Below are 26143 nucleotides of genomic sequence, written 5' to 3' on the forward strand. Positions count from 1 at the left end.
GTTTCCAAAGTCTCCTCTGTGTGTACCCAGTTCAGGGGTCAGAGAAGGATTTGAGTTAAGTTTATATTCAGAGTTTGAGTTCTCTTCCTGTATATCCCTCCTTTCTGATATTAACTCCCTAAATTTCCAGGAATTCTGGCATTGATGATCTTCATTCTATAATACTTCAAGCTTAAAGAACTGTGGCTTGCTTTCTTTGTTCCTTCTTTCTTTTCATTCTTTAATTGTTTTCATTATTATTTTTAATAACTTTATTAAATAGCTGTATAGATAAAATTTATTTTATATATCATAAAATTCACTTGTAATTGTATGATTCAATAATTTTTAATAAATTTATAGAGTTGTGCAACAACCATCACAATCTAGTTTTAGAACATTTCCATCACCCCAAAAAGGCTGTGCTCATTTACAGTTGACTTTTACTCTGACTTCGAGCCCTAGGCAACCATTGATCTATTTTCCATCTCAAAATTGCCCTTTGTGGACATTTCATGTAAATGAAGTCATAGAATATCTAGTCTTTGTTGTCTAGTTTTTATCACTTAGCATAATATTTTTGAAATTCATCTATGTTGTGTAAATCGGTATGCTGTATATGTTGTTCCTTTTTATTGCTAAACAGCATTCCATGTATGGATACACAATAGGTTATTTATTCATTCACCCATTAAAGAACATCTTGTTTTTGTTTTGTTTTGTTTTTGGAAGCTTTTTTCAATGTTCCTCAGATAATACCTACATAGCCAAAATGGTACTTGTAGGTCTATGGAGCAGTGTTTGGGAATCACAGTGTAGAAGATCAGATTATGACATTCAGATAAGGACTCATTTTTTAAAATTTAAGCAGCATTTATTGGACACATTTGTTTGTGTTAGACACTGTGTTAAAGGTTAAAGAGGTGAAATAAGACATGAAATCTCAGTGTAGTGGAAGAAATGAACCAACAAACAAATAAGTGTAATAAAGTGTGAAAAATGTGATAAAATTCTGGGGCCTCCATGGAGTTAAGGTCAATTCTCTACAGGAGAGGGAATTACAGGAAAGTCTTTATCAAGGATGTGAGCCTTGAGTCTTGAAAGATGGTCTTGAAAGAGGAGCAGGTCAGTCAGATAGTGGAAATAACCTGCCTTTCCGTGACACATTCTCTTTCGTTCTTAAAAGCCATGCAGGGCTTCCCTGGTGGCACAGTGGTTAAGAATCCTCCTGCCAATGCAGGAGACATGGGTTCGAGCCCTGGTCTAGGAAAATCCCACATGCCACGGAGCAACTAAGCCTGTGCTCCACAACTACTGAGCCTGCGTGCCTAGAGCCCATGCTCTGCAACTAGAGAAGCCACCACAATAAGAAACCCACGCACCACAGTGAATAGTAGCCCCCGCTCACCACAGCTAAAGAAAGCCCGTGCGCAACAACGAAGACCCAACGCAGCCAATAATAAATAAAATAAATTTATATTTTAAAAAAAGTCATGCAGATAGGTGCATACATAGTGTTGTCCAATCTGTCTGTGCCTGGGAATTGTATGGAAGCAAATTATTCCTGCGAGTGTCTGCTGAGACCAATGCATGGAGAAATATGGTGAAAACTTGGCAGATACCCCATTCTGCCAAGCTATATAAATACTCCTCAACAAGATAAACACATAATGGAAAAGAACACGGAGCTTTGGAGAGTAATGGACCTGGTCCAACAGTTTAGGCAAATTACTTAATCTTCCAGAGCCTCAATTTCAGTATCTATAAAACGGAGTTAAGAAATAACTTCAAAAGTAACTGGGCAGCTTAGACTTAATGTATGCAAAACAATGACTTTAGGGATTGGCACACAATAGCCTCACAAAATGCTAGTTTTCCTTTTTTCCATCACATATAACGTTATTGACTGTTTGCCATTCTTACACCTAAGGGCTACTAGAAGTTAATGCAATCACAAGGCTTATTTTGTGTTTTGATTCTGATTTCTATTGGCTCAAGAAAGCCACCACCTTCTGAGTAACCAAGAGATGCAGTAGCTGATTCATAATGAGGTCTTTCCTCCTTCTAAATATGCACTAATTGTCAAGGTGATGGAGGAGGTTCATTAGTTAAAAGCATAATTAAAGGGCACTTCCTTTAGCTAAACTGATGAGCAGAAAGTGCAGCAATATTTGCATGTTTAGACATTAAGGATGGAAACAGATGAGTCAGTGAGAGGAAGCAGGGAAGGTAGGGCAAATTACTATCACTGCCCAGGGCCTCCAGGGCTATTGCTTTGCAGGACATCCTTGGAGGAGTGGTCTTCCCTGGGAAATCAGCTTCACTGGATTCTCTTGTTTTATGGGATGAACAGCCCTTTCACCACTGTACCTCAGGAGAAAGGTGATCTTTACTTCAAAAAATGCTAAAATATGACTCCTGGTAAGCTGAGCTTGGAATCTGTTTCTTGCTGGACATCCGTGCCCTGTTCTAAACACTTAGGTATCAGCATGGATATTGATTCATTCTTGTCATCCTGTATATTCATTAAGGTTGTAAATTCTCCCAAGTCAATAATAGTGCCTTTTACCCTCTTGGCATATGTGTGTCTTGAGGTCATATTCAAGGTTCTTCCATTTATTAGATAAGAGATGTGGAAAGATCCCTACTATGTCTCCTATTCCTCATCCTTAACCTGGGTGTTTTGCCTAAACTGCAAGATTTTTGTTAGAATTAAAAGAAAGTGCTTGGCACAGAGTAAGAACAGAAGTAATGTTCAATGCAATTCTCCTTCTCAGTATACAGCGACTTCATGGTGATCCGTGCCTCTGCCTCGTGTCTCTTAAATGAGGGCGTTAGCACTAGAATGTGTCATTTTGTATCAGGTTTCAATTTTGCCAATTTCTTGTTTTCTATACTGTGGAAGTGACAGAGAGAAAAAATATCTTTCATATAACAAATGCAGACACTTGGGTTTGATGCCAAGGAGGAGTCTCCCTCCCCTCCCACTGGCACCTAATCCCCAAAGCAGTCTAAAAAGACAGGAGCAAGGCACAGCCAGTGTGGTGACTGAGTCAAAGCTGCTTCCACTGGGACCACCCCAAGGCTTGAGCATCTTATTACTGAAACAGTGATTTGATTTACTAAGCATTTGTAATTTTGTTGACATTGTTTTCTTCTTTTTAACAGTAAAATGATAGTCTGTTTTTAAATATGTATTACTGGATGTCTACTGAAAAAAAATGCATTTGTTGCCTCTGGGCAGATGTACAGGCTAAGACACAAATAATGATTTCATGGGAGCAAAAGGAATTACTGAGCAGATGCTCATCTGGGGAAAACAGACCAGAGAGGAACCAGGTCTGACAGCAAAGGGAGAAAGGTATAGGATAATTAGCATATTTGATTTGTTTAAATTTAGCAGTGGTATAGCCTTCTACTTCAAGATGGAATGAGAGAGTGGGAGAAGACAGTGAGATTGCAGCAGAGAAGAGAATTATAACCTAGCAGGACCCTATGGGACCTTCCTGGTACAGACTCTCCCCTGCCTCCAATATGCTCTGCTTGCCTCTTATATGTAGAAAAACTTTAGCCTCCTAGACCTTCCCTGAGTTCCAAAGAATAAATTTAATCAGAGAAGTGAGAAAATGCAGAAGGAAAGGAAAACATTTAAGCAAGACAAAACAATAGTTTAGCCATTAAACAAAGTCAAGGACCTTTAGTTCCTCCACAAGAGCCATAAATAATATTCTGAGCCATGTCCTTTGATCTGTTTTGCAAATTCTGAAGCCCCCACCAGGTGGAAGAAGTCAACTGTATGTTGCCCACAAGCACATAGATCCCAGACAGGCTGGAAACAGAAGGTTGATGATGTTGACTCCCAATTACCTCACCACCAACCAATCAGAAGAATGTCCAAAAGCTGATCAAGCACGCCACAACCTTCCTCCCTCACCCTGTCTTTAAAAATCTTTCCTTGAAAGCTATTGGTTTCTTAGGCACTAGCTGCCTGGACTCCTTGCTTGAGGCCGTGCAATAAATGCTGCACTTTCCTTCACCACAACTCAGTGTCAGTAGATTGGCTTTACTGCTAGTGGGCAAGCAGACCTAAGTTGGGTTCGGTAATGGAATGACATTCCTGCGGGTCTCAATTCACCAAGAGTTTGGATTCTCCTTTAGCATAGGCTCTTCAGAAGAAAAATGAAAGAAAATCCTTTGAGTAATAATGGAAATCCAAGAAAACCTTGAGAAACCAGCTCTTCAAGCAAATGGCTCAGGATATATTGATGAGTAAGGTTAGGGAAGCCCTCAGTGGATTTCTGGAGACTATGTTCCCAGTACGACACAGATAGAGTTATCTATTTGTCATCAGATCTTACTGTTGGTTAGGCTTGAGATCAGCTCCACTCACATCTGGCAGCACTCATCTTCACCTCGCTGAACTTCCCTTCCTTCCTTTTATTCACTTTACTTTTGTGTCTTGGTAGCTTCCTCCTTTTAATCATAGTTCTGCCCCTGAAACTCTGCAGAAGTCCCTTTCTTTCCAATAATAATGGCAGTGGCTGTTTGCTAACTGCCCACTTGTAGATCAAAACTCTACCTGTGCTACCCAGACGAACCAGAGCAGGGGGTTCATTTGGGAGCTGCTTCTAGGGAGGAGGAAAGAGGAAGTGGGAGAGCAAGTCAGGGACAGAGAACAAGCCAGTACAAGAGGGCATTGTCAAGGTCATGGCTGTGGCAGGTGGGATAGGGGGTTGGCTTCCCAGGGACTCCTGAGAAGAGTGCAGGGGGCTGCCCAGAAATGCTCCCCACCTCCACGCCTAGTTGCTACCGTGCCCTCTGGGTGAGAGGTGCTCCCAGGGCAGTAAAGATGCTGCTCCTGGACTGTGCTCCTTGGAGCCAGGAGGCTCCTCTCGCCTGGGAGCAAGACCTGGGGCACAAAGCTGACAGCACAGTGGGGTGAGGTGTGAACTCGAGGGGTGACCTTCCAGTGAAGCAGGTTTCTGTGCTTCAGGGGAAGGACAGGTGTTATCTAGAGGATCTCATTCATGTATCAGCTTTGTCAGTTGTAAGCTTCCAGGTGAGGCTCTGTCAAGAGAAAGAGGATTTTCTGTTTGTTTTAGCATTTTCAGAACCAAGCATGAAGGTCTCAGTGTTTCTTTCCTAAAGGCAGAGAGGTACCTTTAGGGAAGATGATAAGAGCCACTTATCATGGCTGGTGAGGGGGCCGGCACCTTAGGCTAGAGGAAGAATATGGTTTAGGACAGAAGGAAAGGCTAAATATGCCCCTTGGGAATCCTAATCCAGAGGCTCGTGAAGAAGCAGGCTTGGTGAAAAGCAAAGTAGGCAGTGAATGGGGGATGTTAAAGGCAGTGCCTCTTCCTTCCTCCCTCCCTCCTAGGGCCACGCCTCCAAGGGGAGGGGCTCCATAGAGACAGGGGTGTGGGGGTAGGCAGAGGCACCACACACTGTGGGTACAGAAGATTCTCTGAACCTGCCTGGATAGCTGGGCCCAGGGTCACCTCAGTAAAGTGTGGGGAGACGGGAGGTGGCCTCCCCAAGGCTCATGAACAGAGTATGCATTTCCTATTGCTGCTATGAGAAATAACCTCAACCTTTGTGTTAAAACAACTCAGATTTATTATCTTACCGTTTTGGAGGTCAGAAATCTGAAATGAGTCTCCCTGGCCTACAATCAAGGTGTCAGCAGGGCTGTGTTCCTTCTGGAGGCTGTAATGGACAATCTGTTTCTTTTTTTTCCCGGCTCATAGGGGTGGCTGCATGCCTTGGCTTATTGGCCCCATACCACTCTGACCTCTGCTTCCTGTCACATCTTTTCTGACTCTAATCCTCCTGCCTCCCTCGTATAAGGAAACTTGTGATTACATTGGATCCACTTGGCTAATCTAGGATAATCTCCCTAGCTCAGGATCTTTAATTTAATCACGCCTGTAAAGACCCTTTGCCATGTAAGGTAACATATTCACAGATTTCAGGGATTAGGAGGTGGACATCTTTGAGGCCATTATTTTGTCTACCACAGGTGGCTCACTCAGGACCCCAAGGAGCCCAGGTGAGGTATTGTGGCATAGAGGTAACCAGTGCAGCAGAGATGGGGCAGGATGAAAGGCTTCCAGGAAAGGAGCTTTAAGGTGGAGAGAACACAGCTCAGGGAATGGATTGAAGTGGTGGATTTCCAGCGTATTGGTGCCCTCTCTAAAGAAAATAGAACAACTGGGCTGACCACGTCAGCAGTCACCTTTCCAAAGAGCAGGAAATCCAGTCATTGCACAGTCCCAACCCAAGAGGACCTAGGGTGTCTTATGTGGGTCTGAGGACCCTTCTCCACCAACACCATGAAGTCACAGATGCCACATCTCCCCAAATGTCTAGAAGTTCTTAGAGATGGGAAGAGAAAAGGAGAGGGACTCAGAGAACTGGGGGTTTATCGGGGGCCCCTCTGTATTACAGAGAAATAAAGACACGAGAGCCACTGTATTTGTGATTCTCCCCATGTCCATCATCCATTCAGAACAACCCTGCAAGTTGGCATCTTAGAAAACGTCATTTGGGATTCCTACAAAAGGAGAGGCAAAAGAGATTCTGGACATTCTTCCTCCCCCTGTGTTTAGGACACATGTTCCTAAAGGAAAGCAGGTCTCACTGAAGACCAGTGTCCAGGGCAGGACAGTGAGCGGAGTGGCGTCACTGCTTTAGAGGAAACACGGCCAATGCATCCAAGAGTTAGTCTTTAAATGTGGAATTAGAGCACTGACAATGCCCAATTATTTTGCTCATTAAGGTGACTGGTCTGGACTGGACTGACCATTCTCCAATTAACTCCTTGGCACTTGGCTATAATAATGATTGAACTCACTCATTTGACTCCCATTTTGGCTGTAAGAGCAGATGCAAATAAGCTGATTCTACATCATTCTAACACTCTTTTCTCACCAAGAATAAAGGATTTTGCTTCTTCCAGGGGCTTTAGATGCCTTTGCAAGTAGAATGGACCTGATGGGCAAAGGCGTTGGCCTGACAAATGTGAGTATTTGGCTCAAATCCTGACTCTGTCATTTGTTTCTGGGGGAATTTGGGCCTGTGACGTATTCTCTCCTTTATGTGGGAGGAAAGAGGGTCACCTGGGTCTAAGGGACCCTGCCCCACTCACTCTGGCCCCTTTTCTTTGGGTGTGGTGTGGGGCCACTGGGGACCAGACATGCCCCCTACTCCCCCTGATACTGGGAATCCAGCATTCTTCATGAAGGGTGGGGCAAGGGGCTAGGACAGGAAGCGCTTAGAAAGGACAAGTGGGTCTCATTAAAGAAGGTTTAAACTTCTCAAATAGTCATGTTATGGTGTGGTTTTCCTGTGTCCAAATGATAGTGGGGTTTTTTGGTTGTTGTTTTTTTGTTTTTGTTTTTATCAGTGACCAGAGTATAAAGGTGTACCACAGAACATTTGTTTGGTCTGATGATATGTTTTTAAATGAGAAAATATTAAAAATTGTAAGATTTTCTGTAGAAATCTGATTTCTCACTCCTGAACGACTGGAACTGCACCAGGCCTGGATTCTTGTGTGGCCTGGAGCTGTGTGGTGGTTGAGTCTGAATGAGGACCTACATTCACCCAGCCAGGCATCCATACTTACTTTGACTGCTTCTCCTGTCCATGATTATTTGGGACTCTTGCAGGAGAATGCTCTCCAGGGTCTCTCAAACTGGGTATAATCTGGGCAGGGCTGTGGGCTCCCAGGACAGGGTCATTCATATCCTTCTTCTCTCCCCCAGTGCCTGTTAACAAGTTCTGGCACAGAGAAGGCAATGGCCAACAGAATGTATCTCACTTCCCCTTCCTGTGCTACTTGCGATTTTTCAGAGATGCATCTTTTTCCCTTGTCTGAGCCTGGGGCACCCGTCCTCTTATTGGTCCGTTAAGGCTGTCACTCAAGCTGTGTCTTCCAATAGGTGAACAGGCTGTAAAATTATCAGCGGGTCTCCTTCTCAGCACCAGCAAGTCCAAAGGGAAGATCATTAGAATTCGTGTTGCTGAGTCTACCATATTCAAATAACATGAAAGCCAGGAGGGGCTGCAAATTAATAAACCTTTCCCATGTGGGCTGGCAGCTGGGCCTTCTCCTCTGCTCTTGTCTGGGCTTGCACATGACTAACTGCAGGCTTGAGGGATTTGCATTAGCAGATCATAAGTAAAAATCCCATTAAAATGACAGTCTCCTCATCGTTATGATCCCTTTTCAAGAGGTACACTGGATTGCCAGGGCATTTCTTGGGGTTGCTTGGTAATGGATTTACTTGGCAGTCCATATACCCTGGCAAAGGCCTTCTGAGGTGTAGGGCAAAGGGGTGGGCTTTTTGGAAGCACTCAGCTCCTTCATGACAACTACCACACTCCCTGGGCACACACCTGAAGAGCTATGTGGAAGCCCAGCCACCTATCACGCCCTGGTTTCCATGCTGACAAGTAGCATCTGTCATGTGATTGATCTCCTGGCTGTGGAAAGAGAAGTGGAAGACCCTGATTCTATCACAACCCCTGCTACTGGCCCCACTGAATGGCCTGGCCTGAGTTACATTTGCTTAAATGTGATACATTTTATGAACATCATACTAGCATTCCTCACATTTGCATCCCTCAAATTCTTAGTCTTCTATTGAATAACAAAATGCTTTGATTGTGGTCCATTCTTTGGGGATAAATTACCAACTCAATAACATGATATAAAAAGCCTCTTGGCATTTAATTCCCACCTGCTCCTCCAAACTGGGGTCCTAACACCTGTTGAAACTGTACCCAAGCCTCTGTGTCCCTGTCTTTTAAGTAAAAGGCTTTTGCTTTAGTCTCCCAGGCCTCCCCTGAGTCTTAAAAGAATCCCTAAGGTGGGCCAGGAATTTAAAAACACACAAAACATTAGACTGCCTTAAAAGAGTTAATGATTAGGAATGTGAAGATGTAGAAACAAAGAAGAGCTGTTGGGCCAGGAAGCTGGTAACAGTTGAGACTATAAACCACCCACATAGCAGAGTCACCAGACCCACCAGATGAAAACTGCTGACCAAGAGCACGTAGACCCCAGACTGGTTGAAACCAGAAGATTGGTGATGCTTGAAACTTCACCTTGATGCCAACCAATCTGAGAATTGTGCACGAGCTGATCATGTACGCTGAGGGCCCCTCCCTCACACTGCCTTTAAAAACTCTTCCCTGAAAGCCATCAAGGGGTTCAGGTCTTTTGAGCATGAGCTGCCCATTCTCCTTGCTTGGCACCCTGCAATAAATGCTGTGTTTTCCTTCACCATAACCTGTGTCAGTAGATTGGCTTTACTGCATGCAGGAGAGAGGACCCAAGTCCAGGTTCCGTAACACTGTCAACACCTTCCCCTTCCACCCCGTCCTTGTGCCCTGACACACAGAAAGCTTACAGTCCCCTGAAGATGGCCCTCCTAGTCATTCCTTGCCAGCTACCTGGCTCCATACCTCTGAGCCCTCCCACCCTTCCCAGTGGCAGGTGCCCCTGGAATGGGCTCCCACAGACTCCCCCTACCTGGCCCCCTGCCTTCTGTCCCAGCACACATCACATAGGACTGTACATAGGATTGTACACAGTCTGTTTATGTGTTTGTTTGCCCCATTATCATGGATACTTCCAGAGAGCAGAGGCTTTAGTTTAGCTGCAGAGCCTGGCACACAGTTTATGCTCAGAATAAATGAGGTCCCGTCAGGCAGTAGAACATTTATTATGCTTTGGAATCCCTAAGGTGGGCCAGGAATTTGAATACACACAATACATTAGACTGGCTTGAGCCCTTTCTGGCCAAGGCCAGGAAGTTTTGTAATAGTTACAAAGCCACTGGTGGTAAAGTCAGTGAGATCTTTGAAATAATATATTATCAAGATCAAAGCTGAACGTTTGAGACCCAGAGAGTGAAAATGGCAAAATTTTAGAATTTTAAAGTGTTCCATAAAAATGGATCAAACAATCAATTAATCACCAGGAGGTTTTAAAAGATCTCAATTTTCCTTTTCTTCTTCCCTCTCTCCCTCCCTCACTCCATTTCTCCTTTCTTTTGATCTCAGTATCCCTTCATCATTATGCCAACTTTTACTGGGCACCAACTGTGTGCTCAGGGCTACAATTTGCACTGAGAATTTGGAGAGAGTAAGACACAGTCCTGCCCACCAGGATCTCAGCACCAAGTGAGCAGAGAGGAAGGACAAATGGGTCACTAGGATAGAGTAAGTATTGGGGAGTCTGGGAAGCATAGAGTCTGGGGAGCACAGAGGAGAGGCAAACTACTCACAGGGTGACCCGGAATGGCTTCCTGAGGGAGGATACTCTATCAGGTATACACAGTTTGGGCATCAAGTGATTTACTTCCAAGAAACTTCTGGTAAGTTTCTGTCTACATAGGGAGTTAAATAGGGGACAGAGAAAGCTGGGCTTGTCTGTATATACCATTGGATTGCTAGCATGAGTTTGGTGGAGGTTTCCTATATCCCACCCACTGTGGCTCCTTTCAGGGCATGAGCAGCTGTCCAAGTGAGCTGGGGCTTCTGGTCATCAATAGGCAGCCTTTACATTTTTTAATATTAATTTCTTTAGTAGAAGAATACTATAAACTGAATTATGTCCCTGCAAAATTCATATGTTGAAGCCCTAACCCCCAAACATAGCTGTATTTGGAGAAAGGGCCTAACCTTCATTAGGAGGTAATGAAGGTTAAATGAGGTCATAAGGATGGGGCCCTAATTCAATAGGGCTCATACCTGATAAGAAGAAGGAAATGTACCCAAGCTCTCTCCACCATGTGAGGACACAGTGAGAAGGCTGCTGTCTACAGCCAGGAAGAGGGCCCTCACGGGGAGGGGGGATGGAATTGGCTGGCACCTTGATTTTGGACTTCCCAGCCTCTAGAATTGTTTAAGCCACCCAGGCTGTGGTATTTGGCTGTGGCAGCCCAAGCTAAGACAAGGAAGACTGAGCTTGAACAAAGTGAAGATTTGACAGTTTCATAGGGTTTCATCAAGACTATAAACATTTTGCACTTTGCATAATTCCTATCTCTAAATTAATTTTAAATTAAAAAATAAAAACATTTAAAATTTTAATTAGCAAGTGCACCAAAGAGGCAGTCTAACATACGGAAAAAGCAGGTCCTAACCATGGTTTGCTGTGTGACCTTGGGCAAGTTACTGGACCGTGGTCTCCTGCCTCATATTATCCACCTGGAAGGACTGGGGTAGAGATGAGAATAAGCCACTCATGCAGCGTGCCTAGCACAGAGCGGGCACCCATGAATGGTAATAAATGAGATCAGAATAGTTTGGAAGGTATTCAGTGACTCTTAGCCCCTCCTTCAATTCACCACTTTGGGAACAGATTTCAGAATTCCTAAATTCACTATATTTTTTATCTATAGAACCAGAATTCGTTCCTCACCTATTTTAAATTCCAAACCCTGTGACTTCATTTGCCTGTATCAGTGCTTCTCAATCCCATCTTAGGAAATGCTGCAGGGCATCTATAATGATCTCAGCCAGTATAGCAATGTTTTTTTTTATTAAAACCCCTCATGATATGGAATTTGTTTTAATTTATCTCAATTCGTATTATGTATTTATAAAAACATCCCATAGAAGCCAAATGGCATTTTAGAAGTTAGTTGAGAGGCTGCCGGGAAGTCAAATAAACAATGTCAAGATAGCATAATTTCTGCAAGACCCAGAATTCCTAATTCAGAGGAACATATATTAGTCCAGATGCCATATTTCCAAAACCCTGGGGTACAGCAGGATGGGATTTACTGAGAATGGACTAGGCAGTTGCCACAGGGCTCTCTCAAACATCTTTTGCATCAACCTGGCATCATTGACCTTGTCACGCTGCCTGATGTTCCACCATTGAGACATTCTCTGAGGTTAATGAATCTCTCTTTTAAAGAGCATATGTCAGTACTTCTGTATGGAGGAAGGGGGGTAGCAATCATACTCATCTTGGTGGAAATGAGTTCCTTCTGGCATGCTTCCCAGTGACACACTCTGAGATCTGCCCCACTGGGGGTCTGAGGCTTAAGTAGAAAAGGGAGAGGGTGGGGTAGACACGGGTAATTGGGAAAGAGAAGGGAAAGGATTATGAAACGTTCAGCCCTAGACAAGATGAGGCAGGTGGCACCCACAGGGGGGTTTGGAGGGAGAAAAGAAGACTGGGGGCCCCAGAAGCTCCCAGAATATGGGTTGGGCAGAAAGAAAGCAAAAACGAGATACAGTAGAATGAGCATCATTTCATCTGCTTCATTAAGCAGCATCCATTCGATGACCCTCTTCCCTGCTGACTGCCACCCTCCCTTCTGACAATGTAAAACCATTGAACAAAAATGCATGCCCCCCACCTTCAAACCTAAGCAAAGGCCAACTCTGGGCTTGCTGCACTGACACTTCTTCAGCGGCACGGCCACCCAGAGAAGTGCCACCTCCGCAATCTCAGCGCTGCACAGCCCTCCGAAACAGACACTTCAAAGCTTTTGATTCCAACCAGACACTTCATTTGTCATTGACAAGTACGACACAGCGGCCCTTGTGATCACAAGTCAGAAGGCCCTGGAGTGAGGCAGTGATTTTCCCACTTCAGAAAAGAACATGAACTGCTCACAGGGCACTGTGTCACTGATGACTTCAAAGTCCTCAGGTCCCTGCTCTCAACCTGTGTCACCAAAAGCGAGGCTGCACCATCTCCCAAAGAGAGCATCAAAGAGGAGACACGGAGCATTTATGACATCAATATGCGCTAACAAAGATCAGAAACTGGGCCTGGGGATGGAGAGGATCAGCTTCCCAGGACCTCCGCGCAGAGAAAGTCGACAAGATGCACGCTGGCACCTACGGGGTGCGGGTTCTAGCCGGGAAGTGTGGCCCTCCCCACCTCCGACTGGTCTTTAAGGCTGCAGTTGCCATCCCGACTTTAAGATGCTGTGTGTTTCCCAGAGTTGATTTTCCCCCAAATCAGCAAGTGACCAGAACCGTGAGATGCCTACCCACTGCCACCATCCCTGGACTAACCAACCATCCCCGCACGCGGCTGAGCAGGGCGCAAGCACGCTGTGAGCGCCATACCTGGTCCAGCTTCCAGTGGAACTCCGCGGGGCGGAAGGTGTCTGCCTGATCGAAATCCTTGCGCAAGAGGAAGACAAGGCGGCAGTTGTGCACGTACAGGGCGTAGTGGTGCCGGTTCATTTCTGAAAAGCAGAAAGAGGATTTGAGGGGTTCCAGATTCCCTGTGCTGATCTCCACTCCATCACTTAGCACACCTCAGAAAACAAAGAAACAGGCATTCCAGTTTTCTCTTTTACAACCGGGCCTAATAAATAGTTCTAGAACACACATAGTGGAGCTCTCTGAAATGAAAGAGGAAGATTCAAGAAAGCTCACAGCAAAACTTCTGCTGAGAAGCCATTTGGGCTTTAAATACCAACCTAACTTATACTCAGATGTTGCATCAGGTCCTGGATAAAATTACGTAGGTTCACAAGCTCTTTTTGTTTTTTTTACATATACTTCTGGCAGGGTCAAAGGGCCTCTCTGACAATCACATCAGCCACTCTGGGTTCCTTTAACATAGTTGGATTCTCCCAGAGTTCTGGGCTTTTATTTTATTTCACCAGGCTTGCCAACAGCAACCACAGAGCATGTCTCCTTTTCTGCCTAATCTGTGTGCAGTGAAGGAAAGCTGCCTCACTTTTAGTTGCTGGGAGGAGGGGACATTGATTTCCCAGCGTTAGACATAGTTTCCTGAATTTCCAAAGCAATGAATAAATACTTCTTTCCCCATACACAGACAACAGATGGGACTTTTCTCTCCCCTGATAAAAAAACTTCCTTTCCCGCTTAAAAAAAAAAAAAAATCACACCATGGGTCCCAGCCATGATGTCCTATAGTCACAAGATAACAGCCCTGGGAAGGTGAGGAGCTGTTCTTCGACCAGTACTCAGAGGACTCACACATAGTAGCACACACAGAAATCTAATATGATGCACATGTTTCATAAATACTGGGCTAACGAGCAGGTGACCAGATACAGCAGAAAGGGCATGGGCCCTAGATTCAGAGAGACTTGGGGTGGAGCTGTATCTCTAGATGATGCTGAGAAAGTTAGTCAGCCTCTTAGAGGCTCGATTTCCTTCATTGTATCATGACAGGGATGCTGGGCTATCCTGGTGTATCATGAGAATAGGATATTGTGATTGATTCTTGCACATCCTCTAGAAACCTTGCCCGTGGAGGTATGAGTGGGAGGAATCAACACCAGTCCCACTTCTAGGCATGGGCTTTCAGTTGGTTTCAGCCAAATAAGCTCATGAAAAGCCCCCTGCCACAGCGAGTGGCTCAGGACCCAGGCCCGAGTTCAGTAGCGCAGCCCATTCTCCTGGCCATGGGGCTTCTGTCACGAAAGTGACTCAAGTCAGGCCAGTGATTCTGGAGCTGTTCTGAATAGTTCTGGGAAAGAACTCTCTATCTCTTAGCAGGAAGCGAATAGAAGAGACCACCACCTCTCTGTAGAAGTTGCAGTATATAAGTGGGAAGCTTGGAGCTGCTGCAGCCATATTTGCTAACATGAAATTGATAGACATACGGCAGCAGATCTGAAAAATTGCAGAGAAAAGGACCCAGCACCTTGATCACACTTTACCTGAAGCTGTTTAGCTCTGTTAGTTACAAGAACCCTACACTCCCGTTATTATTTTGATTTTTAATCACCTGATATCGGTTTGATCTGTATTTCCTGTTCCTTGTAACCGAAAGCATCTTAATTGATACAATGAGGAAATGTGTGTAAAGCAACTGCCCAGAACAGATGCTCAATGACTGTTAGTTATTACAAGGACTATGACACTGCCTCGTGACCATGATGACATAACAAAATAGTGTCAGATGCTGTTTTCACAAAAGCGTTACCGTTCTTCAGGATGCAACCAAAGGATGGAAGGAAGGAGAATGTTTAGTTGCCAAGTGTTGTAGGTTTGGCCAAGGCCAATGTTCGGGTGACCACTCCACCTCTGCATTGATGAAACACCCAGGTCTGGTTATGGGGATTTTACTAAATACTTCTTTTTTCCCTCACTATTGCTTAAGCTGATTTCCTATAGTTTCTGCTGATAACCATCAGAAAGATATAGAAAGCAGACTTCTCCCCCTTAGCTTCATTTGGAGTCAGGAGAGGTTGTGGTGAAGAGGTGGAAGAAGAATGAAAGAACAGACCTCACGGGAGTAACTCCTGGCCTCCCTCCAGAGGTTCCTCCCTCCCCCGCCCTCCGTTAGCTGTGTCCCTGGGGTCACCACCCACACCAGGGTAACTGGCTCTTCACTGTGCTGGTAACATGATACATTCAGAAATCAGCTTCACTTCTTTGCCTGTCCTTCAGTGTTCTCCCTGGCAACTCCCCTCCATTTCTTTGCCCACGTCTCTGGCAGATCCTAATGTATTCTGGTCACTTTCAGATATTAAAATAATCTGTAAGGGTTCTCTCCAGATCAAACACCAGTGTCTCATCAGTTAAAAGATCTTCGCTACTCAGCCTCGCCCCGTGGCTTGGTGGCCACCAGTGGGGAAAGGATGAGGAAGGTGTGTTCTTTTACTCTTCCTTCATTCCCTGAACCTGCTCCAGGTCCAGTCATGGTCAGGGGCAGGGGAAAGCAGCTAAGAAGGAAAGAAGTGGAGTCTCTTTAAAGAAGCATTGAAGTTTCTCATTTTCCCAGGGATGTCCAGTGTCCTCTGTCACGTGGGTGTCTACATATGGGCTGCTTCATGGGTGCACTGGCTGGGTTTTGGAGAGGCTCTGCAGAGATCCCCCCCATGGCCACGGAAGTGGGTTTGGGCCCCGGTGAAATATGTTTTTAGCCCTCCTTTCCCCACTCCCCAAACCCATAAGAAAGGGCCTGTTATAATCTTTACATAGGAATTGATCTGATAAGTGAGGCAGTCCTTCCTGGGACATTAGTGCCAGCTTCAATCCCACCTTTCTTGGCACTTACCTCTCCATTCCTGGTGTAAGTGATGTTTCCATGATTGATACCTTTCATGATTCCTCTCAGCTCCTGCCCTCCCTTGGTCACTTCTCCCTCCCGCCCACATCTCCTCCTCCTGATGGATCCCCTCTTCCTGGCATGCAGACCTCTTGGCTGTAGCTGTGACCATTTCTGGTTGCCCACTTGGTTCCCATGACTAGAACAGAAACATCTGTGTTCTGCCAAACTGTAGTAGGGCCGCCCCTCCCCCGCTGCCCCCCTCTTCTCACCCCACTGCTGAGGCAGCCCCCATCAGCCTCTTGCCTTCACACCCCCTGGGCAAGAGTCAAGTCCAGCTTTCATGTACCCTAAACTCCTGGGACACGAGTCAAACTTCCCCAGAGCTCTCCTGGGCTCTGCTCCAATACCAGCCTGGAGCAGATGTACAAGTGTTTGCAGCTCAGCCAACAGGCAGCTGGGAGTGAGATTCCCACCTCCTCTCTACCTCAGACAACCTCGGTCTCTCTGAGCTGTTTTCTGGGCATCTCTGGAAGTGTGGGAGTGTTTCTTTCCCAGCAGGCTGGGGGACCACCCCAGCATTCTCTAGCAGGCTGGCACCTCTGCCTCTGTCATCTGGTGATTGCTGGACCAGGTTGGCCCCTCTGTCTTGGAAAGCCCTGTATGAAAGTAGCTAGCACTACGGGTGGCACGTATCATTCAGATGAAACTCAGAGTCAGCAAGAGAGCTGCATGCCAGGAAGAAGGGGTCCTACAGAAGGAGCAGATGTGTGTTGGGAGAGAAGTTTCTAAGACAGGGCAGGAAAGAAACTGCTCACACCAGGAATGGAAAGAAAAGGGCCAACAAAGATGGTGTTGGAGGGGGCACCAGTGCCTCATGCAGTATCCATGCGGTAGAGCCATTGCTGGGTATTCAGCTAACCTTGTTTCCTTTGCTCCTAGACACGTAGCTTAACTCATATCACTGCTTCTCCCACGGTTAGGTGGAGCCTTGGGAACAAATTCTGGCCCAGAAAGTGTGAGTAGAAGTGAGGCACACCACTTTCTGGTCTAGCTAATAAAACCCATCTGTGTTCAACCCTCTATTCTAACTTTCTGTTCTGTGGTTGAAAAGGGCAGCGATAAATAATTGAAGTACCTTGAGTCCCTGAATGTCTGAGCAAAGCTAAGCAACCTCATTCCCCAGCCCCATCTGGGGTTGCTGGACAATGGCAGCAGGAAAAACTGATGAAAGGGTGTTAGTCATCGAGATGCTTCTTGTTGGTGGTGAGAGTGGTTTTCTTTCTTTCTGAAAACTGCAATTAGCCCTTGGTGACTAATCAATTCTGCTATCCAACTATTAATAAATTACTTCATGATAGGCCAGCATTGGTAAGTTTTAATTAGTGGGCAAGACAGAAACGAGTGCAATTTTCACTAAGGGCGACTTGGTAATTTACGTCGATAGCCTTCCTAACGTTTATATTCTTGGACTCAGTAATTCAGCTTCTGGTCAGGAAATAATGAGAAGCATCCATACAGGTATGTACAAGAATGCTTATTATATATTACAAGAATACCTATTACAGCATTGTTTTATTTGCATTTAAAAGGAGACAATCTAAATGTCTAACAAAAGGGAGCCAATTAAATGAAGTACAATAGAGCCTAATGACAGAAGACTGTCATGTTATTCTTATTTTTAAAGAACATTTTATCACGTAGAGAAATGATCTGGATATATGTAATGTTATTTAAGAGAAACATAACATAATGGTATCACATGTATTATAAAAATAGATGGAAAACTGTAACAACATTCTACATATACATAGAAGTAAAAATAAGATTTCATTTGGTAGTGAAATATACCAACTGTTAACAGAAAATCCCTCCAAGTATTAGAATTTTAGGTGACTTTTGTATTCTTTTATACTCTTCTGTGTTTTTTAGGCTGCCCATTATAAACATGTGTAGCTTTTATAACTTGGACATTTTTCTGACATATAAAAGCTCTAATCGAGTTTTCATTTGTTCCTGATAATTTTTTATTTAGGGCAAGGAGATATCTATAGGTATTTTTTTTTTTTTTTTTTTTTGCGGTACGTGGGCCTCTCACTGTTGTGGCCTCTCCCATTGCGGAGCACAGGCTCCGGACGCGCAGGCTCAGCGGCCATGGCTCACGGGCCCAGCCGATCCGCGGCACGTGGGATCCTCCCGGACCGGGGCACGAACCCGCGACCCCTGCATCGGCAGGCAGACTCTCAACCACTGCGCCACCAGGGAAGCTCGAGGTATTTTTTTAAGGCAGAGAAATTAGAGGAAAATCTTCCGCATCTTTTCTTATGCCAGCGTTGAACTGATTTGCAGAGGGTTACTTTATACTGAGCCCAAAGCTGAGCAGCGCCAGAACCTGAGGGTTGGAGGGGCTGACATGCCTGTTCGGGGTGCTGCTCTGATGAAAGTGAGCCATCATCATTTAATGCAGAGTTTTCAGCCATGGCTGCACAAAAGAATCGCCCAGACTCTGACTTCCTGAGCTGGGGCAGGACCCTGGCACCTGGGTACTTTTACAAGGTCGCCAGGTTATTCCAGTGCAGAGCAGGGTTGAGAGCCGCTGGTCTAGGAGCGTGGACCTGAAACGCGGGCCAGAGGAGCTAGGGCCAAGTCTGTTCCTTTCATAATCAGTTGTGTTATCCTCGGCCAGTTTCTCAACCTTTCATATTCTAATTTCCTCCTGTGTAAGCCAGAGGTCTATATTTGTCAGGCCTGCCTCCCAGGGGTATTTGATACATTTCAGAAAGGACTATATGTGTGTGGGTGCTAACCCCAGCCAGGGCTACTTTGCATACATCTGCATACTCCTAAGCCATTGTCTCCTTGATGCTGGCTCTGGATCATGGTGGGGACAGCCCACCAGGCACTGCGAAGATGGGGCCACAGGGTGATTCCTGGGGTCCTGGGCTGAGCTCTGGACCCAGTCCCAAACCTCAGTGCCACCTTAAGCGGGTCTGCAGAGTCCTTCCTGTACGAAGGACCAGGAAAACAAGTCCTTGGCACTGGCTCTGACACAGATTCACCATATGACTGGGAAAAGCTGGGCAACTCCCCCTGTTTCCGTTTCTATATTCAGAAAATACATTGGCTTTTACCACAAATATTGATTGAAGCAGGAAATGTGGGGTCCTGGTAGTTGTATAATGTGGAATAAAACTAGAAATAATAATGATTATGACAATAACAACATCAGGTTAATTAGTCGAGCACAGATTTTTTATCTGGAGCTGCTAAGGGATTTCATACCTTATTTCATGTTTATGGAGCACAGGTTCTGGACGCGCAGGCTCAGTGGGCATGGCTCTCGGGCCCAGCCGCTCCGCGGCATGTGGGATCTTCCCGGACCGGGTCACGAACCCGTGTCCCCTGCATCGGCAGGCGGACTCCCAACCACTGCGCCACCAGGGAAGCCCATGGTGGTGGAGTGTTTTTAACCACCAAGCTGTGAGCTGCCTTACACAGGCTCCGCGAGATGAAAAATGCCTAGCAAAGCTTAGCTATCATGATCACGCACAGCAGTGATTTTCAAAGTGCTGTTGTAAATTAGCAGGACCCTTCCATTGAAAATAAACTTCTGGAAATCTGTCTATATATTGATATAATACAGTGAAGGTGGAGCTGCTTTGCTTGAAGTAAGGATGAAGCCTCCTCCCCCAACCCCACCTCATATAGCAGCCCTAAGTTACTTCTGGGGACGCTGGGGTTCTGAAGAACCCAGTCTGAAAACCACGAATCCCAGCTTTTTGACTCTTTGTGTCTGTACCCTGCCTCTCTTTCCTGGTCCTGCTCTACCCCAAGGCGAGGAAATCATCAGCCAGAAAAACAGAGACCAGAATATTTTCCCAGGGCCCCTGTCACACTCCCGCTTTTCTCCCACACCCTTGGTGGCCGTGGCCGTGCTGGACCAGCTGGGACAGAGGGGGCAGACGCCAGGAGGGCTGGATGCAAGACTCACCGGTTTTATCTGAGTTGCAGAGGATGGTTTCCTTCTCAGCTCTCACGCCAGGGCTGGGGCCGTGCTTCATCCACATGGTGATAGTGAACTGATCCGTCAGGTTCTTGGGTACAACCCCGTCAGGGATCTTGGCACCCTGCCTGCCGTCGAACTTGAAGATCATCTCGCTGCTGTCCACCAGCAGTCCTGCGGTCCAGTTGGTGGCGGCGCTGGGCGACGGCAAGAGGTCGATGATGCCAGAGGAGGCTCCTGCAGGTGATGGGGACAGAAAGAACAAAGGGTTATTCCTCCCAGGGTGGGTGTCCTCACGTTCTGTTTTCTGCTCCTGGGTCAGAATGAACTACTTGGCGTACTTACCCAGAGCTAGGTGCTCAGCCTGAGCTAGGTGACTCGGGAAAAGAAGGGTTAAATGCCATCCTTGCCCGTGTTGTTTATGGTCGGCTTGCAGAGGCATCAGTAACTTACAGACAAAAGTATTGCATGTGGGAGGACAGAGTGCAATTAACTATTATACAAGAAAAAAGTGCTGGAGGAATTTAGAGAAATGAGATTACCCTGGGGGTTTCAATAAGCAGACAAGGGTCCTGGAGAAGGCCAGGGGTTGATTCGGATCGATGGATTCATTCACGTGCTCATCCATCCGTTACCCTGTCAGCCATTTATTGAGCACCAATCGGGTGCCAAGACCCCTGCTGTGTGCCGGCGAAGTAAATGTGGATCAGCACAGTCTCTGACCTGGAGGAGCTCAGACCCAACACATTGACAGACAATTGGGATGCAGTGTGATCAGAGCTGTGACGGGGAAAGTTCAGGTCCTGACCCCACGAGAAAGAGTATGAGTCACTTTGCACTCACCACGCTTTTTTCCAACCATTCGTTTAGGCCAAATGGTATAGCAGTTGAGAACACGGGTTCTGAAAGTCAGCAGAACCTGAACCTGATGCCTGGTGGCGGCCTGGCTTGCTAGCCTTGTGACTGTGACCAGTGACCTCACCTTTCCGACTCTTCACCCCCTTCTCTGCCACCTGCCCTCCCAGCTGTTGTGGGAACTGAATAAGAGACCGCACCTGCACTTGGGGCAGCATGCTTGGCACGCGATGAGCGGAGCTCGCTCCACGTTAGCTATAACCCTGTCGTTATTGTTAGAGCTGTTATTATTTCTGCTACCACTGTGATTCCAGGCTAAGGATATCCTGAGGCCGTGGGAGTGCCATAGACAGATTTGTGTCTTGGGAGAATCACACCAACAGCTTTGTGGAGGGCGGAGCTGAGTGAGCCCACAAGGCTGGCCCAGAAGACAGGATGGCCCAGCTGGGAGGATAACTGGGCCGCCACGGACTTCCCACTGAAGCTCAGGCGCTGCCAGCAGTATTCTCTGCATCCTTACGTCCCACAGAGGGGCAGGGCTCAGCTACTCAGGGGAGGAGGAAGGTCAGGGGCTTCCTCATACCAGGAAACAAGAGCCAGGGAGTCCAAAGTATGCTCGGTGCAGGGGACCAAGTGTGTGTGGGCTCCCACCTGGCACAGCACTGACCCGGCAGTCGTAAATGGGTTTAATGGACAGTGGGTGTGTGTATTACCTGCCATCTGTCTGGGATCATTGGACTTCTGAATTCGGTATATCAGGGCCTCATGTCACCTAGGGGCTGCGTTTCAGAGTCAGCCACTACAAACATCTACAGTTAAAATGACACATGAAAATCCCTCAGGAAGGTGCCATACTGGAAACCGATGTACTTCTTTGAAAATGTTTAACCTAGCCAGTTTTCCCTGCAGCCTTGGAACAGATGCCCATGGGTTTGCAACTGAAAGCTGGCTGTGTGACACATCTGTATCCTTAGAGCAGATGCTCTGCTTAGCCCTGTGAGGAGCTCGCCCTGGGAAAGGCCTCTGGGACCTGCAGTGACTGAGATGTGGCGGAGTGGGAGGTGGGAGTGGAGATTCCGGTTTCTTAATTTACGATCACCCTGCAGCTATGCTCATCAAGGGGAAGTGTGGGCAGCGTTGACTACGTTATTAATGCGTTTTTCTTGGGGCTTTTGCCTGGTAGCACGCCTGACGCATAGTAGGTGCTCCATTAATGTTTATAACTGCCTTTTCTTCTACCCAGTGCCTCCGTGGGATGCTCCCGGGCATTACCCAATGCTCCCATGAGCCTGTTCATCCAGCCTCTTGTTCATGCCCCCCACCTCTCATCAATATTACTTGTTCTCCTATAATCCTTGAGACTTACTTGATGTCCATTTTACTTATCTGATAAGCTAATTCACACTAATGTTTTAACGACTAACAAAGCCTTAAAGGTTATCACCCTCCATAGGTATTTGAAAGAAGAACTCTATCAAGGTGGTAGCAGGTAGAGATTTGGGGGTGGCTGGGGAATGGGAGATATGTAGTCTTTGGACCAAGTTCATCTTCCTAGAACTCCCCAGAATAATGCAACCTGGCAACAGCTGCTCTGCCCCATGAGTGAGTTGGCTCAGACACCAGGATTTGTCCAGCATGACGACAGCCGGTGACTAGGGCTCACAGGGAATGTGTTGGTTCCCGAAATTTCAGGTGGCCAGGGAGATGCAGGCTGAGCACCCAGGTCTCCTGACTTCTAGCTCAAGCCAGAGCAGCCAGCACAATCTAGCAGGGCCCAGTACAGGGCCCACACAGAGCCCCAGGCCTGAGCATGGGGGAACCAGGGCAGGGCTGACAGGGCTCAGAACTCCACCCTTTGAGGTTCCTTTTTTTTTTGTGGTACGTGGGCCTCTCACTGTTGCAGCCTCTCCCGTTGTGGAGCACAGGCTCTGGACGCGCAGGCTCAGCGGCCATGGCTCACGGGCCCAGCTGCTCTGCAGCATGTGGGATCTTCCCGGACCGGGGCACGAACCCGTGTCCCCTGCATCGGCAGGTGGACTCTCAACCACTGCGCCACCAGGGAAGCCCCAGTGTGTATTTAAGACACCCTTAGGAACCCTCACAAAGGTCCCTGGGACCACCACGCTGCTGAGAGTTCACACTGGTCTGGGGCACAGCAGCTACAGCCTGAGTGCAGGAGGCTTACAACCAGAGGTGAGGTCTGGTTTGAAGTCCCTGAGCCCTATCAGGGTGGGGAAGCATCTCTGAGTCAGCAAGTAGATAAAGACAGGGGTGACTTAGGCAGATTTCAGGACACACGGTGGAGCGAGAGCCCACATGGAGCCTGGGGACAGTGGTCATCATCTGGACTTCTTAATTGCTGGGTTTGCATGCTGCTTTGGGTGGCCTTGGTGAGGCCTTGGAGAGTGTCCTTAGCGTTTCATGGTAGGCCTGTGGCAATGGTGACAGACATGGAGCCTCAGTCATGCCTCCTCATGGTCCATCATGGGGCAGGGGAAAGGATGGCAAGAAGGAAAGGGTCTCAGGGGAGAGGAACCATTGTGCTCAAGGACACAGGCCTCATTCTATAGAGCATTCTCACGATTAGCAATAGCAACTCCATGTTACTTCAAACGCTTATGTAATGTCTAAGTTATGCCAGGCACTGTGTTGAGAATGGAGCAACGAACCAGATAGAAATGGGCCCTACCTCTAGTCACCCAGTAGAAAGTCTTTTAGTTTTGGTGCGTGGAAGAGTTCATTGCTAGAGAGTCTCAGGGGAAGCCAGGGAGGCCCTCTTGACAAAGGCTGATAGAAAGCATTCTGTCCTCAACATACTTTTCTGACCCACTGATAGCACTTGGCCTTGTGACTTGCTCTGACCAATGAAATGTGAGTGCAAGTGACGTGTCATCTTAGGGCAGAAGCTTTACAAGCCAGTCCATGGCTCACCACGTGTTTTTTCCATCTGCCCTGAGATCAACAATGTTCTAGATAGAGGCCTTTCTGTTAGCCTGGATCCCAGTGAGAAACTAACATAGAGCAGAGCCACAGTCAACCCGAGAAGGACATGTGGTAGGAATGGAAAACAAACCTTTGTTATTTTAAGCCAATAGATTTTGGGATCACTTGTTACTGCAGCATAACCTGCCCTATCCTGACTGATAAACCACATTAAGTGACTGACATCAGTGGCTACCATTTGAACTTCTCTATCTGCATACCTTCAGGATAGATGTGGAGGACTTTCTGATGTCCTTTCCAGAGCTCACACCATTGATCCTGCCATCAGACTATCATTCCACCTCTGGAATCCCAGACAAGAGGGGTTCCTCAAAGGCCCTGAATTGTCCAGGTGAAGCAAGCTGGGCTTTGGATGAGGGTGGTCAGCCAAGCTCTTGGGGCAGTGGATACCCAGTTGCTGACCAGCCTGGGAAAGGCCACTGCAGGCAAAAGCCTTCTCCAAGAATAGAAGGGCATGCTGTATGGTAGCTGCTTAATTGACTTCAAAGAAGTCACATCCAAAGAGAAGCCCATCGCTCACCGTCATCACCCGTGGGTCAGTGTGTGCACGCTTGCTCATGTATGAGTAGTGATTTAATGGGACTCCCAGCACGCATGCATCAGTTCTCCTTAGAGTCAGAGGCCCACTTCAGCTCTCTGAGAATGGAGACACTGGCTGTGACGGGGGGCTGGCTCTGCCCCCCCGGAAGCTCCAGCTGTTTAGAGGCATCTTGGAGGAACTGATGACGGCTTCCCCTGGTTGGGGTATTCTGAAGGTATAAAAGCCTTGAACTGTGATTCTTAGTGAGGGCAAGCTCTGTTAAGCTGCACGGCGTAGTAGAAAGCCATGGACTGAACTTCTTTTACATGTCTGTCTTCCCCAGGAGACTGAATCGTTAAGTGGTCTTACTAACTTCTAGATAACCTCACGAGTTAGAACATCTGGACCCTGAACAAATATTTGCTGAGTTAATAAATACATGAATGAATGAATGAATGGATTCGCTACGAAGACCTCCTGGACCCACAAGTGTATAAATCCTGGGAACAGCTCACCGACTGGTAATCTGAACTGGTCTGACAGATCAGTCCCTTGACTTAGCAGAAGGGTCTCTCACTGCAGCCTTTCCTTCAATCGGACCTGTCCTCGGAGCTCTTGACTCTACATATAGTAAGCAGCTGACCCCGAGTGTCATATGGGGAGGTGCCGGCCAGATGCCAGGAGCCTGTGATTCCAGGGAGGAGCAGCCCTGGCCTCTGGTCTCCGAATGACATGTGTGTCACAAACTGCTTTGCTGTTTATTGTAATATGCAGAGACTCAGGGGCACGGAAGTGAGCTTTTTCTTGGGCTCTGGTTAATGTCAAGTTTAATTTGGCCAAGAGTCACTGGGGCTTCATCATGCATTTCATACTCAAGGCAGTTCTGTGACACTTCACCTCGGGAAAGCCTGGGACTGAGATGGGAGATCCCTTGATCTGGAATCTCTGAACCCAGAGGAGGTGATAAGCAGCTTGTCCAACTTCCCCGAGAGGCCTGGCTTCATGTAAGCCAGTGGCAATGGGGGACCATGTCAGGCTGTTTTGTCCTACAAGCTGAAGGGGACACAGGTGCAGGGCCCTGTATCGTTTTTGTTTCAAGATGGAATGGAAGTGTTTCCATACACAAACTGCAGGCAGCGATATGCCTGACGTCCAGTGTTCCCCTGGAAACAAAGAGCCCATTTCTGGTGCTACTGCACCTGTCCGGTGTTTCCCGACAGCAGCTTTGCCCAGCTGTTGTCCGACGGCCCCTTACGCAGGATCCCATCATTGCTCGTTGTGGAGCGACGTTGCAGGAGGAAGAAGCAGGTGGGCAGCGACCGGACCTCCACAAGTCACCTCTGGGGAGACACCCTTGCCTGGGTCACCGCACAACAACAAATGTCACAGAAGCAACGCCAGAACTCAAAGACACCAGGAAGCGCCCCAGGACTGACCCTGGTGAGCACAGAGGGCAGGCGAATATTGACTTAAGGGGAGCGTTTGGAATGGCGAAGGAGAGAGAGATTCTAGCGGGAAGAAACATGAACAAAGGCTTAGGGATGGGAATGAACTGGGAACGGGGACAGATGGGGTACCCTGGCCAAGAAGAGGCAGGACGGCAGGGAGAAATGGGCTATAAGGACGGATCAGCAGGATGGAGGTGGGTCCTCGGGGGTGTGGAGAGCCAGGCTAGAGCTAGGCATCCACACCTGGATGTTCCACAGGTCCAGTCATCATTGCCCCCTAAATCTGCCCTTGCCCCGAATTTGGTGGCCACTGTCTGGTG

General features: G+C 47.1%; 1 protein-coding gene across 1 annotated transcript in view; it reads right to left on the reverse strand.

The window, feature by feature from the left end:
* Positions 1-12117: 12117 nt before the first annotated feature.
* LOC149749435 (calsyntenin-2-like) overlaps positions 12118-26143 on the reverse strand; it is a 158765-nt gene continuing 144739 nt past the window's right edge. The window contains exons 8-10 of the mRNA XM_089909929.1: positions 19986-20234; positions 13087-13208; positions 12118-12123 (exon numbers count right to left, since the gene is read on the reverse strand). Coding sequence (XP_089766055.1) covers positions 12118-12123; positions 13087-13208; positions 19986-20234 — 377 coding nt within the window. The remainder of the gene's footprint in view (positions 12124-13086; positions 13209-19985; positions 20235-26143) is intronic.

The sequence above is a fragment of the Delphinapterus leucas genome, chromosome 4 (genome assembly GCF_059928025.1).
Source record: "Delphinapterus leucas isolate spDelLeu-1000000601 "Yukka" chromosome 4, BTC_Dleu_Yukka2, whole genome shotgun sequence".
Classification (NCBI taxonomy): Eukaryota; Metazoa; Chordata; class Mammalia; order Artiodactyla; family Monodontidae; genus Delphinapterus; species Delphinapterus leucas.